The sequence below is a fragment of the Bos javanicus genome, chromosome 7, assembly GCF_032452875.1.
Source record: "Bos javanicus breed banteng chromosome 7, ARS-OSU_banteng_1.0, whole genome shotgun sequence".
Taxonomy (NCBI): domain Eukaryota; kingdom Metazoa; phylum Chordata; class Mammalia; order Artiodactyla; family Bovidae; genus Bos; species Bos javanicus.
In genome coordinates, this window is record NC_083874.1 from 41,275,700 (window position 1) to 41,292,115 (window position 16,416).

Sequence of the window (16,416 nt, forward strand, 5' to 3'; positions counted from 1 at the left end):
GGACAGAAGAGTTTGCCCTGGTGGAAGAGTCCTTGGTCAAAGGATAATGGTGCTACAGTCCCAGGAAAATATGTCTATGCACAGGCCTGTCAGTGACTGATATGTGGGTAGATTGCCCCTGTAGTGGTTCCTGGCTGTGTCCTTCTGCTTACAGTTTGGTAAATAAGTAGTGGTTCTGAACCAAAGCCAACAACAGCCACATATGTTCTTTTCTACCCAGGGGCAAGATAACAGGACTCCTCTAGTGATCCATCAGCCAATCAAGAGCTCTCATCAAGCCTGTCTTCTCCATGGGAAAGCAACATTCTGCAAGGACCTGCAGTACTACTTTTTTTTTTTTTTTTGGCCTTACTTTAGTCATTGTTTAAAAAATGAATTAATAAATCTACATGTGTGTAAATGACAATCAATGTTGTTCAACAGGAGGATTTGTAAAATTAAGATCTACACAAAAGTAAAATAATGTTTATAAATTTGACACAGAGTGATTGTACAAGATTTCATTGAGTGAAGTTACATACACATTATATCTCTGCTATTTCTATTTTACTTTGAAATAACAAAGATTTCCAGCTTCGAATGAGTTGGTAAACTGTCATCTACAAATCAAACTGGATTTTTAAAAGTCTGTTAATCACAAATCCTGATTGAAATGTTTCAACACTACACCTCACAATAAATATTTGTTCAAAGAATGAACTAAGTTAGTCAAACAATGTTGAAGTTTATTGATTTTTTAAATTGAGTTATAATTTATAAACAGAATACTCACATGTGAAAAGTGTCTTTCAACCAGTTTCAACAGTATCTGTACCTTAACTTAAATGCCGTAGCAAGAGTCAAAACATTCACCAGACCAGAAATGTCCCTCATGCCCTTCTCTGATGAAATCCCTCAACTTAGATACAAACACTGGTCTGATTTCTATTTTTGTTCATCTACACTAGGATTTCATATCAATGTATTGAAAACATACAATATTTTTCTTCTATTTTGGGTCTTTCAACTTAATATGATGTAAAGAATCTATCATATTTTTACCTGTATCAGTTAAGTTTTTTTCTTTAAATTGGTTTCTTATCAGAATATATAATCATTTATTTATGCAATATTTTGTTGATAAACATCTGGGTTTTTCTTTCAGCCTGGAACTGTTGTGACTAAAGCTGTTATTAATTCTTTGTGTGTGTGTGTAATCATGTTTTTATTTTTTTTGGTAGATGCATGATTAACTTTTTGGTAATCTATTTTCAAAGTGGATATTTGATTTTAAGCTCCCATCAGCAAAGCACACGAATAGCAGTTGTTTCAAATTGATAACAATTGTGGGTGTTAACCGTCTTCATTTGGTCTATTCTATTTAATACAGTCACCCATTTGGTTTTAATTTGTGCTTCCTTTGATGTGTAATGATGCTCTGTACTTTTGCATTAGTTTATTACCTATTTTTAGATCTTCATTTGTGAATGATTCATTTAGACTTAAAACAAACAAACAAATCCACCACTTCTATTCGACTTGGAACTATTTGTGTTTATTTTAATTATTCATTATAACAAAATACTTTCATTCTATTGATGGAATCATGCTATTGAAAATTTGAAACATTTTTCTAGTATGTACTCTTTGCCCAAAGATGAAGAAAAAACTTTGTTACACAAAAATTTAATATTCGGATGTTAATGGTATATTTCTTACCTTCTCCTGGTAAATGAGTTGATGATGTTGTTCAGTTGCTAAGCCATGCCCAATTTTTTTATTTTTATTTTTTCAGTCTGGAACTGTTGTGACTAAAGCTATTAATCATTTTTGTGTGTGTGATCATATTTGTGTGTGTGATGCAGCACATCAGGCTGCCCTGTCCTTCAGTATGTCCTGAAGTTTCCTCAAATTCATGTCCATTGAGTCAGTGATGCAATCTAACCATCCCATCCTCTACCATGCTCTTCAACTTTTGCCTTCAATCTTTCCCAGCATTGGGATTTTTCCAAGGAGTCAGCTCTTTCCATCAGGTGGTCAAAGTATTGGAGCTTTGGCTTCAGCATCAGTCCTTCCAATAAATATTCAAGGTAGATTTCATTTAGGATTGACTGGTTTGATCTTGGAATCCACGAGAATCTCAAGAGTCTTCTCCAGCACAACAATTCAAAAGCATCGCTTCTTCGGCACTCTTCTTTATAGTCCAAGTATAGACTTACAATAATTTTCATCCAAGATACTTCATATCATTAAAAAGGCCATTGGTTTTGCAAAGCAAATAGTTGCAAATAAAAACTAATATCATGGCATCTGGTCCCATCACTTCATGGCAAATAGATGGGAAAAATGTGGAAACACTGGCAGATTTTATTTTCTTGGGATCCAAAATCACTGTGGATGGTGACTGCCGCCACAAAATTAAAAGACGCTTGCTTCTTGCAGGAAAAGCTATGACAAAACTAGGCAGTATATTAAAAAACAGAGACATTACTTTTCCAAAAAAGGTCCTTATAGTCAAAGCTATGGTTTTTCCAATAGTCATGTATGGATGTGAGAGTTGGACCATAAAGAAGGCTAAGCACCATAGAATTGATTCTTTCAAATTGTGGTGCTGGAGAAGATTCTTGAGTGTCCCTTAACAGCAAGATCAAACCAGTCTATCCTAAATAAAATCAATCCTGAATATTCATTGGAAGGACTGATGCTGGAGCTCTAATATGTTGACCACCTGATGTGAAGAGCCGACTCATTAGAAAAGACCCTAATGCTGGCAAAGATTGAGGGTAGCATGAGAAGGAGGCAACAGAGGATGAGATAGTTGGATGGCATCATCAACTCAATGGACATGAGTTTGAGCAAACAGTGGGAGATGGTGAAGGAGAGGGAAGCCTCGTGTGCTGCAGTCCATGGAGCTGCAAAGAGTCAGAAATGACTTAGTGACTGAACAACAACAATACATCTGTGTACATATATATGTATATATATGTGTGTGTGTATGTATATATATGTGTGTGTGTGTGTTTGTGTGTGTGTGCATGTGTGTATGTGTTTGCTGCCCAAAACAAAGCAATTAAGTACAAACTATACAAAATAGTTTAAAATAATGTGTTTAAATGACTTTTGCCAGTTTTGATGATCTCAGTCCTATCTTTCACAACGTTTTAGTTTTGTGAATAGCAATTTTGACAGAATTGGTTTCTCTATCTCACATGAATTAAAGAGAAGTATGATCTAAAGAAGACAATATCAAAAAGCATATGGGAAAAAAAAAATTTTACACTTTCAAATTGTAAGTGTCCCCTAGAGATTTAGAAGAAAGGCTTGTTGGTGAATTTGTCTTGACTCTGAATGTCGTGTTTCAGATTCTCTATTGTAATTCAGGCATTTTAATGATACTTTAAGCCTTGTTTATTTCCGCTAAACTTAGCCATTCTTTTATTTTTTTATTTTTATTTTTTGCTTTATGATTCTTGAACAAAGGATAATTTCAGTTAATATTTTATGTTAATAGACCCTAAGTTGCATTAAATGGATTTGTTAAAACTTCATTGAGATGGAGAAAATATAGTTTACAGTGAGAAAATAACTATAATAATATCAATAAACAAGTATATATTTATTATTAATTAGATTGTGATCTCAATTTACTTTACATTTCACTTTTATTCTCTTATTTTAATTACTAGCATAGCATCATGAAGAAGGTTCAATTTTAGCTCTTCTCAACTGAAATAGTGCACATAGTTAGGAGGCTAGATCTGGTCAGGGGCCTTATGTGGTTAGATCTCCTAGTAGACTGGGGTATAAGCCTCTCAGATAACTCTTAGGAACTGCACCAAATGAGTAGGGTAGGATTTTTCTGTTTTTTGCTGGGAGATATATGAAGTGAAGCTTTAAATCATTAGTGCTAATCACAAAAAAGTGACACCCCAGATTACTGATTGGAGTGCTTTTCTGTATAGAGGAAGATGCATGAATTAGATCATTTGAATTTTTCTAATTAATCTGCATAGCCTTGGAAATACTGTTTAATGCTTTTGGGCACCAATTAGTTTGTGATGGCTAAGTAATAGTTGTAACATGCTAATAAATTCAAAATAGTTGAATTCTTGTCTGACATTTAAAAATGCTAAGTTTTAGCTATCAAAATAATTCTTTATAAAGCTAGTACATTGAATGTTTTTTGATCCATTCATTTACACAGTCGGTTTATTTGGTGATCCTTTAATATCTCATGAATCTGTTAAAAATGAAAATAAGCAGAATCACTTAGGGGAAGTGAGTTCGTCTTTGCAATCTGCTCCCTGTAATAGGCAGTCTGTGGAATAATCAGGTTTATCTACTGACACCCAAACTCCCAGGAGACTCTCAATGTAGCAGCAAATGATGTCCACCAAGTGGCCTGTCCTGAAGCTTCTACCTGAGACATCACTTTGCCAAAAAAATTCCATATAGTCAAAGTCATGCACAGAAACAGCAAGAGACACGGTACTCTCAAGCCTCTAAGAGTAGAAATAAAATATGCAAAGAGAAGAGGGAATGATGGGAAAAGGGTCAGAGAAGTAGTATCCCCCTTCTTCATGAAATGTTTATCCTACTGTACCCAGGGGAAGACCTGCTCTGTCTCAGTGATCCCTCCACACAAAGTATTTCATCATGTTTCCTTCGTTTCCTTCTTTGGCGGTCCCATGGAGACATAGTTTTCCATGCTGCCTTACAAAGGTTTTCTGTTTTCCTTCTCAGAAGCCACACATTACAAGACTTCAAGGTGGTATGTGTGCCCCGTTTTTCCTTGCTCCTCCCAAATCTGTTCATCTCCTATAACCCTCAGCTATTTTGTAGCCAGTGCCTGGACTGAGGTATCATTCTATGCTTCTGAGTCACTCTGGAAGAGATTATAAAGAAACAGACTCCTGAGTGGTATGAGCAAAAAACAGGCACCATCCAGGATGGGATTGATGGTAGCTTCTGAGGCACCAGTGAGGCTAATGTGTTAGATGTGAAAAGACTCACCAAGAATTTCCTGTTCTGGGTTCTATGAAGCTAGTAAAGTGGAAAGGGGTAAGATGTGAGCCATGAGAAGACTTTGGGGACCAGGATAAGAAGGAATACATAGATTATGTTAAGTGTGCAAAGAGTACAAATAAAGTTAGACAGCAAAGCTATGCCTCAAACATAGTATCCTGACAGTGCTGTCTATTTCTGAGTAAGAAAGAAAAGCAAGCAAGAAAGATTTAAAGAGGGCAAGGAAGTCTCCACAGAAGAAAGATTTAACATAAAATCTTAGAGAGTGACATGTCATAAAGTCCTTTGAGATGAAATGTTTTGTGGTAGAAAGAATATGGGTATGAACAAAAGTGCAAGAAAAACTATGTTGTATAAATATAAATAATTCAGTTTTATGGGAAATGGGAACAAAAGATGGGGGATTTTTTTTTTCTTTTTCTTTCTTTGTCTCTTTCTTTTTCTTTCCTTAATTCTTTCCTTCCTTTCTCTCTGTCATGAGATGTCAACCAACAGATTGCATTCTTAGAATGGTGCTCCAGAAAGAACAACTTGATCTAGGGCAAAATATATTGATGTGGCTATAGTTGGAGGCAGAAAATTGAATTGGAGGCAGTAGATTGCATGACCCACAGCTTTGTGCTCTTTATTGCCTGGACTTTGTTCCCTGTACAACTCTTCTAGGAAGACTGCAGGACCAAGCATCATCACATTCAGATTCTAACTAGCAGGATGAAGGAAAAGAAAGGCACGTACCTCCAGTTCAAACACTTTTCTGTTGTCAAAAATTTACTTAATTAGATATACTTTACTGGATTTAAGCAGAGTTTTAAAAGTTTGCAATGTTATGCTAGTAGTGCTGAACCTGTACATGTCTATTTAATTAAAAGAGAAGAGTAGAATGGATGCCTTAGAACCACCATGGCCACAAAAGGTATGCAGCCCATGAGAAGGAATAATGTGTGAGAGGATTTACATAAAATAGGAGATGGAGATGGTGATTTCCACCTTAAAGATGCCAGACATAAAGAGAAGTCAGAATAATTTTCTGATTTCTGGTTGCAGCAGTTATACATGGTGCTACCACCCACTGTTTCAGGGGGCTTACTTGGGAGTTTCAATGTTGCTGGAGAGGCAGCAAAAAGAGAGAAATAAGATCAGATCAGTTCAGTTCAGTTCAGTCGCTCAGTCATGTCCGACTCTTTGCGACCCCATGAATCGCAGCACGCCAGGCCTCCTGTGTTAATTCCTTGGGACATAATGCAGTGCTCTGAAAAGTCTGAAGGGCAAGAAATGTCTAATGACAGCACTCCTGACTATTATAAAATGAAATGGTGAACAGCTCAGCTGATTTGATTTCAGAATAAAAATAGTTGTTTTACTTTCTCACATATTCCTGTATGTGTGTAAATGTGTGAGGAAGCCAACTCACATATTCTCATTCAATATGTTAAACTGGAATCATTCCCAGAGAGCCTCCTGGATCAATTTTAATAAGTAGTGAGTGCCAATATACTTCTGATTCACCTCATTGAAATTTACTTTTATTCCCTGGGCCATATTCTCCCATAACCTGGAGATTCTCTCTCTCTCTCAGTTTACTTAGAATATAAATGCTAAATGCACATTTAAATAATAAAGAATTTATAAACTAATTATAGAAATACTAATATACTAATGATAGAAATGTTATTATACTAATTACATAAACAATAATAACAGGAACAATAATCATTATTTTTTGAGTGTTTACTGTAGCCAGACTTTGTTCCATGTGTGTGCATGTGTGCATGTGGATGTGCATGTGTTATTTAATGTATTGTTTAATGTGACTCATTTAATCTTAAAAACGACTCAGTGACAAGGTACCATTATCGTCCTTACTTAAAAGAAATTGATTTCAGATATAATTTAGTATCTGATTGATGCTTTGTACTATGATGAGACATAAAATTAAATACTTAAAGATACATATCTGAATTATATTTTCTTTTTTATCTCTTCAAGGTATTAGGCCATGTTTAGTTTATATTTCCACTTTGCTAATATAATTACTTGAGTCAAAAGCATACATACCACCAGGTTAGGTAATATCTTTTGTACATTCATTGTACCCATATTCCCTATCAGCTTATTAAAAGAGAGTAGTGAGTTTTTTCTATACATGTTTAAGATAATTAGCTGTCTGATTATTGCCTCTTCCATGAAATTTCATTGTAGTTAGCTGAATTATTAGTAACAATGAGATATTTTGAATTATTTGCACATCAACCAAATCTGATACTCAATATTTTATGATAGAGCATATAAATATCAAGTGGGTCATTGATATTATAAGTTTATAGAAAAGTTTTACAAATAAAAATAGTAGTGTTATATAGTATAAAATATACATATTTTCCACAGAATTAATAATGCCAGGGTTTTCATATCAAACACTTTTTAAAATAAACCTTTTTTAGAAATGATATCATGTTTTTATCTTTTCTTTGCCTTTTGGTCAAAACTTTAAAGACCAATTATAGGGGAACACAAACAATTTTCTTATAAATATGTAATGTTAACTATATTAAGTATAGTTATATATATATTAGATATATAATATATTATAATATATAACATATTATAATATTAAGGTTAGTAATTGGCTTCTACTTAAATCTAAATAGTCTATAAACTTAATTTATATAATAAGAGATCTAATAGAAAAGGAAAAATGTATTATGAGTCAAGTTAAAATGCATGGATACATACTGTATTTTGAGAATCTTGATAAATGCAAAATGATGAAAATTATTTGAATGTAGTACATTCACTGAATAAAGAATACAAAGTATTTATATTTCTCATAAGGAAAGACTGAGACATGCTGCTTTTATAATTTAAAATAGTATTTAAACATTATATCATATTCTATTTAGCCTCCAAGCATTTAGAAGATACAGGGATGAAAACTACATGCTGCATCTCTTTTCTGGCATTTAGTGTTAGTAAACCAGGAAAATTTGATCCTAAATGGCGTGGAAAGACTTTACCTTGAGTAAGAGTTGTATATATGTAAAAGACTGTGTGATATGTAACGTGTGTTTACTCCATTTTTTAGCTTTGAGTAAGGAGGTTCACCACTAGAGTATTCCTCTTTGGATTCAAGAACAGCTTTCATTCAAGACCTTGGAAGTCACAGATGCTTTTTTTTCCATCTTTCCAGTTTCATGGGAGAACATTCAGGTGCCTGAATGACCAGTTAAGCTAAGTTTTACAATGAATGGTTGCAAAAATTTTAGGTGCCTCATTTTTTTTTAATTAATTTTATTTTATTTTTAAACTTTACATAATTGTATTAGTTTTGCCAAATATCAAAATGAATCCACCACAGGTATACATGTGTTCCCCATCCTGAACCCTCCTCCCTCCTCCCTCCCCATACCATCCCTCTGGGTCGTCCTCATTTTTGGCAACTCATATTTCCCCTACCTCCTAAAGTTAGGTAGGGGAAATATGATAGAAGTAAGATAATAAATATATTAGGGGACATTCAGCTGAAACTCCAGTACTTTGGCCACCTCATGTGAAGAGTTGACTCATTGGAAAAGACTCTGATGTTGGGAGGGATTGGGGGCAGGAGGAGAAGGGGACGACAGAGGATGAGATGGCTGGATGGCATCACTGACTCGATGGACGTGAGTCTGGGTGAACTCTGGGAGTAGGTGATGAACAGGGAGGCCTGGCATGCTGCGATTCATGGGGTCGCAAAGAGTCGGACATGACTGAGCGACTGATCTGATATATATATATATATATATATATATATATTAAAATGGAGTGCATCCAATATCTGACATCAAAATAATAAACATACTTGTGCAGACAAAACAAGCTATCTAAAAACATAAATATTAATTGATGCCTCATTGAAGACCTTTCATATCAGAGATCATAGAAACACAAGTCAATAATGTCCTTAATAAGAATCTGGGAAGCTACAATCATCCAGGGACTCTATTAACTAATAGGAGTTTAGTATAAATGGAAACTGTTCATTCTTAACACTAAAATGAAGTATTGTTTTGATTCAGGATGCCTATATTTAAGTAAGCTATTAATGGAAAAAGCAAAACCAGAAGGACAAAATTATTCTATGCAGTGGGAAAAAGTCAAAAACTTTGGATATTGATATATTAAATATGAGTTGCAGTAATATTCACTGATTTTAGAGACTAAACTATAATCAGCCAGTTTTCAAGAAACACCACTGTCCTCAATATGAACCTATGTTTACACCAAATTTTACTGAGCTGCAGGTCAAACCAGGAGGAAGAGCAAAACCATGTACATACGCATACATCTGCAAACCCCATTCATATGTTAACCCTTTAAAATTTTTATAATTACAGAAAGAAAGTTAACATTTCAGGGAATTAAATATATAATTAAGTTTATTCTTATATAAATAAAGTATATGCAAATTATGTTTATTTCATAATGAATAAATTAATTAACTTGTTCAGCAAAAAATACCCATCGTGTAAAATATGTCCATTTAAAAAACTATCTGAGAGTCCATTGGCTTTACTTGGAAAATATAGCAAAAAAGAATAAGCTTATCTTATACAGTTAAATGTAAAGGAGGTTGAGATTTATGCTAATTTTTCTTTCTTTTCACTCTACCTCTTATTTGTTTATATTTGTTTGTTTATTATTTATTTTAGGTAAAGCAAGGATTTCATGATGGGATGTGAGAATCACACTTCCAGCAGTGACTTCATTCTTTTGGGACTCTTCTCTTCTTCCCAAACAAGTCTGATTTTCCTCTCCATTATATTCATCATTTTTATTATAACTATAACAGAAAATACAATGATGATTATCCTTATCCACAGGGAATCAAGACTCCATACTCCAATGTATTTCTTGCTCAGCCATCTCTCTTTTATGGATATCTTACATACTAGTAACATTGTTCCCAAAATGATCACTGACTTTCTGTCAGGCAGCAAAACTATTTCATTTGTAGCCTGTGGCTTCCAGATATTTCTATCCATCGCCCTCTTGGGTGGTGAGTGCCTTCTCCTGGCAGCAATGTCCTACGATCGCTATGTAGCCATCTGTCACCCACTGCGTTATCCCATTCTTATGAATGACTATGTCAGCGTTCTCATGGCTGGAGGGGCCTGGTTTATTGGGATAATCAACTCCATAGTTCACACAGCTTACACACTTCACTTTCCCTTTTGTGGCTCAAGAGCCATTGATCACTTTTTCTGTGAAGTCCCCGCCATGTTGGTGTTGTCCTGTGTGGACACAACAGCCTATGAACAAGGAGTTTATGTAAGTGGCATCATTTTTCTGCTTGTCCCTTTCTTTCTAATCTTTGCATCTTATGTCCAAATTCTCCTTACTGTCCTCCTAATGAAATCAAAAGAGGCAAGGAAAAAGTCTTTTTCTACCTGCTTCTTCCACATGATTGTGGTCATAATGTACTATGGGCCTTTTATTTTCACATACATGAGACCTAAAAAGTACCACACTCCAGGCCAGGATAAATCTCTGGCAATTTTCTATACCATCCTCACACCTACTTTTAACCCAATTATCTACAGCATTAGAAATAAAGATGTTTTAGAGGCAATGAAAAATATGCTCAGAAGTAATTTTCTCCATAAAATGTTATAGGGAAAATGTTTGAAGTATATATGGTTGTCTATTTCCATAATAAATATTTAGAAGACATCTGTTATTCAAATCTCTAGAAAGCTGTTATCTCTTCAAGTGTGCAAAGATGGATATTTCTGAAACATTGATAATAGTAAAGTTGTCACAGATATTTGTTTTATAAATACATATATCTAAAACCGTATCTGTCTCTCTATGTTGCCAATTATAACCACCAAAGCACCAATTATAGAAAGTCAATGATGACTAAAGGCTAATTTTATTTTCCCATTAAAATCATACAAATTTGTAAAAATTACTTTTTATAATACAATCATATTATTTATGGATATATATATATACACATATATAATGTTTGTGAGAGAAACCCATATTATTTATGTGTTTATATAAAATTATAAAATATTTCAAACCTTATAATAAGTTATAAGAAATTTATAAAAGTTCATAAGTGAAAAGGGTGAAGGTGTGTAAAATATGGAAACTTGACATTAAGAGATAAGTTCTGGGGATTTAATGAACAGCATGGTGATTACAAAAAAATATCATATTGTATAATTGAAAAGTACTAAGAGAGTAGCCTTTTAAAAGATCTCATCACAAAAAAATATTGTACAATTTTCCAAAACACACATTCTATGAAGACCGAATAGTGGGTAGAAAATTTGACTAGACCTATAATAAGTAAGGACCTTAAATTAATAATTAAGATTTCCCAATGAAGAAAATCTGTAAACCAGATAATGTCACTGGTTAATTTTAGCAATTATATATAGTAGAATTAATATCAGTCATTTTTCATACCTTCCCAAAAACCAGAGGAAGAGGTGTCACTCCCTATCTCATTCTATGAGGTCAGAATTACACTGATACTAAATTCAGAAAAAGATTCTATAAGAAAGGACACTGATATGAATAAAAGCCTTTAGATGGCATTCTTAACTAAATAACAGCAAAAATAATCATCAGTATGTCAAAAGGATTACACACAATCACCTGGTTGGATTTAATCATAAAATACCAGAAATGTTCACCATATGAAGATAAACATACATAATGCATCATCTCACTTGAACGAGAGGGAGAAAAAGCCACACGATAATGAAAATTCATGCAGAAAAAAAGGGTTTGACAAGATTTAACATCCTTCAATGATGAAATAATTCAGCACACCAGGACTAGAAAAAGAAAATCGTAGGCATATAAAAAATTGACATGAAAGATGCATAGTTAATCTTGTACTTAATTTTGAAAAATTGAAAGCTTTTCCCATAAGTACAGGCTTCCCTAATAGCTCAGTTGCTAAAGAATCTGCCTGCAATGCAGGAGACCCGGGTTCAATTCCTGGGTTGGGAAGATCCCCAGGAGAAGGGAATGTCAACCCACTCCAGTACTCTTGCCTGGAGAATTCCATGGACAGAAGATCTGGCGGGCTACAGTCCATGGGTTCACAAAGAGTCAGACACAACTATGTGACTAACTTTCCTTTTCCCCTAAGTACAGAAAGAAGTCAAAGATGCCCACTTCCACCAATTCTGTTCAACACAGTGTTGAGGGTTCTGGCTAGACCAATTAGGCTAAAGAATCGAAAGGTATTCATGTTGAAATAAAATAAATAAAACCATTCCTAAAGATCACACACACACACCACACACACACACACACACACAATTAGAGCTAAAGGAATAGGGTCAGCAAAGCTGTAAGATACAAAATAAATAATGAAAGTTAGTTGTGTTCTTTACCTTAGCAATAAACACTTTAAAAGAAAATTTAGAAAACAGTTCCATTTATCATAACATAAAAAATACTTTGGAAAATCCCAACCATGAATATGGACACTTATACAGTGAAATCTATCAAACATTGCTTAAATAAATTAAAGAGAGTAAAAATAAGTATTTTATACTCCACATTCATAGATTAGGGTAATAATATTCTTATAGTAATAAGAATATCTAGAAGTATCTACAGAGTCAATGAATTCCTTATAAAAATCCCCATGACTTTTTCTGCAAAATAGAAAAGAATATTCTAAAATTAATGTTGACTCTCAATGGAATTTAATCTTCAAATAGCAAAACAATTTTTTAAAAGTTGGAAAATTCATTCTTTTTTTATTATTTTAAATTTATTTATTTTAATTAGAGCTAATTACTTTAAAATATTGTATTGGTTTTGCCATACATTCACATGAATCCACCATGGGTGTACATGTGTTCCCAATCCTGAACCCCCTCCCACCTCCCTCCCCGTACCATCGCTCTGAGTCATCCCAGTGCACCAGCCCCAAGCATCCTGTATCCTGCATCGAACCTGGACTGGCGATTCATTTCTTATATGATATTATACATGTTTCAATGCCATTCTCCCAGATCATCCCACCCTCTCCCTCTCCCACAGAGTCCAAAAGACTGTTCTATACACCTGTGTCTCTTTTGCTGTCTCGCATACAGGGTTATGTTACCATCTTTCTAAATTCCATATATATGTGTTAGTATACTGTATTGGTGTTTTTCTTTCTGGCTTACTTCACTCTGTATAATAGGCTCCAGTTTCATCCACCTCATTAGAACTGATTCAAATGTATTCTTTTTAATGACTTAGTAATACTCCATTGTGTATATGTACCATAGCTTTCTTATCCATTCATCTGCTGATGGACATCTAGGTTGCTTCCATGCCCTGGCTATTATAAACAGTGCTGCGATGAACATTGGGGTACATGTGTCTCTTTCGATTCTGGTTTCCTCAGTGTGTATGCCCAGCAGTGGGATTGCTGAGTCATAAGGCAGTTCTGTTTCCAGTTTTTTAAGGAATCTCCACACTGTTCTCCATAGTGGCTGTACTAGTTTGCATTCCCACCAACAGTGTAAGAGGGTTCCCTTTTCTCCACACCCTCTCCAGCATTTATTGTTCTTTCTTATTTCAAAAAAATTATAAATAGTTAAAGTAGCTTACATGCAAAGAGATAAATAAATGGATTAAACAGAACAGAGAAGGCATAAAGGAATGACTCCTCCAATGGAGGATAATATGAATTTCAGCAAGGCTATCAAGACTCTTCAGTAAGAAAAGAACATTATTTTCAATGAATCATGATAAGAAGACTGAATCTTGGCATAGAAGAGTATGCCAAAAGAGTAATGTGGAACCATACCCAAAACAACATTCAAAAATTAACTCAAAATTGACTAAAAGCATAAAATAAGCACTAAGCCTAGACCATTCAATTATGACCTAATTCAAATCCCTAACAATTATACAGTGGAAGTGAGAAATAGTTTTAAGGGACTAGATCTGATAGAAAGAGCACCTGAAGAATTATGGATGGAGGTTCATGACATTGTACAGGAGACAGGGAGCAAGACCGTCCCCAAGTAAAAAAAAAAAAAAAAATTCAAAAAAGCAAAATGGCTGTCTGAGGAGGCCTTACAAATAGCTGTGAAAGGAGAGAAACAAAGAGCAAAAGAGAAAATGAAAGATATACTCATTTGAATGCAGAATTCCAAAGAATAGCAAGGAGAGATAAGAAAGCCTTCCTCAGGGATCAGTGCAAAGGAATAGAGGAAAACAACAAAATGGCAAACACTAGAGATCTCTTCAAGAAAATTAGAAATAGCAAGGGAACATTTCATGCAAAGATGGGCTCAATCAAGGACAGAAATGGTATGGACCTAACATAAGCAGAAGATATTAAAGAGGTGGCAAGGATACACAGAAGAAATGTACAAAAATGATCTTCATGACCCAGAAAATCACAATGCTATGATCACTCACCTAGAGAGCCAGACATCCTGGAATGTGAAGTTGAGTGGGCCTCAGGAAGCATCACTACAAACAAAGCTAGGGGACCTGATGGAATTCCAGTTGAGCTATTTCAAATCCTAAAAGATGATGGTTTGAAAGTGCTACAATCAATATGTCAGAAAATTTAGAAAACTCAGCAGTGGCCACAGGACTGGAAAAGGTCAGTTTTCATTCCAATCCCAAAGAAAGGCAATGACAAAGAATGCTCAAATTATCGTACAGTTACACTCACCTCACACACTAGTAAAGTAATGCTCAAAATTCTCCAAGATAGGCTTCAACAATACATGACCTGTGAAATTCCAGATGTTCAAGCTGGATTTAGAAAAGGCAGAGGAACCAGAGATCAAATTGTCAACATCTGTTGGACCATTGAAAAAGCAAGGGAGTTGCAGAAAGACATCTATTTTTGCTTTATTGACCATGCCAACGCCTTTGATTGTGTGAGTCACAATAAACTGTGGAAAATTCTGAAAAAGATGGGAATACCAGACCACCTGATATGTCTTTTGAGAAATCTGTATGCAGATCATGATGCAACAGTTAGAACTGGACAAGGAACAACAGAATGGTTCCAAATAGGAAAAGGAATACGTCATGGCTGTATATTGTCACTGTGCTTATTTAACTACATGCAGAGTGCATCATGCTGGGATGAATGAAGCACTAGTTGGAATCAAGATTGCTGGGAGAAATATCAATAACCTCAGATATGCAGGTGACACCACCCTTATGGCAGAAATTGAAGAAGAACTAAAGAGCCTCTTGATGAAAGTGAAAGAGGAGAGTGAAGAAGTGGCTTTAAGAAAGCCAGGAAGAAAAACACCAATACAGTATACTAATACATATATATGGAATTTAGAAAGATAGTAATGATAACCCTGTATGTGAGACAGCAAAAGAGACACAGATGTACAGAACAGTATTTGGACTCTGTGGGAGAAGGCGAGGGTGGGATGATTTGGGAGAATGGCACTGAATCATGTATAATATCATATATGAAATGAATCGCTAGTCCAGGTACGATGCATGATACAGGATGCTCGGGGCTGGTGTCCTGGGATGACCCAGAGGGATGGTATGGGGAGGGAGGTGGGAGGGGGGGTTCAGGATTGGGAACACATGTACACCCGTGGCAGATTCATGTGGATGTATGGCAAAACCAATACAATATTGTGAAGTATTATTAGCCTCCAAATAAAATGAATAAATTTATATTAAAAAATAAATAAAAAATATCAGGCAAAAAAAAAAAAAAAAAACTAAACATTCAGAAGACTAGGATCATGGCATCTGGTCCCATCACTTCATGGCAAATAAATGGAGAAACAGTGGAAACAGTGGCCTATTTTTATTTTTTGGGCTCCAAAATCACTGCAGATGGTGATTGCAGCCATGAAATTAAAAGACACTTACTCCTTGGAAGGAAAGTTATGACCAACCTAGACAGCATATTAAAAATCAGAGACATTACTTTGGTCAAGGCTATGGTTTTTCCAGTGGTCATTTATGGCTGTGAGATTTGGACTATAAAGAAAGCTGAGCGCTGAAGAATTGATGCTTTTGAACTATGGTGTTGGAGAAGACTCTTGAGAGTCCCTTGGATTGCAGGGAGATTCAACCAGTCCATCCTAAAGGAAATCAGTCCTGAATATTCATTGGAAGGACTGATGTTGAAGCTGAAACTCCAATATTTTGGCCACCTGATGCGAAGAACTGACTCATTTGGAAAGACACTGACACTGGGAAAGATGGAAGGCAGGAGGAGAAGGGGATGACAGGGGATGAGATGGTTGGATGGCATCATTGAATCAATGGATATGAGTTTGAGTAAACTCCGAGAGTTGGTGATGTACAGGGAGGCCTGGAGTGCTGCAGTCCATGGGGTCACAAAGAGTCAGACATGACTGAGCGACTGAACTAAACTGAACTGAAGCCTATGAAACACTT

The 16,416-nt window shown here is 35.1% G+C and overlaps 1 protein-coding gene across 1 annotated transcript; it reads left to right on the plus strand.

Annotated features, from left to right (window-relative positions):
- The first annotated feature begins 9,708 nt into the window (after window positions 1-9,708).
- On the plus strand, window positions 9,709-10,656 carry LOC133252114 (olfactory receptor 2AJ1-like). Its single transcript, XM_061424833.1, has one exon. The coding sequence runs from the start codon at window positions 9,709-9,711 to the stop codon at window positions 10,654-10,656; it is 948 nt and encodes a 315-aa protein (XP_061280817.1).
- The last annotated feature ends 5,760 nt before the right edge of the window (window positions 10,657-16,416 follow it).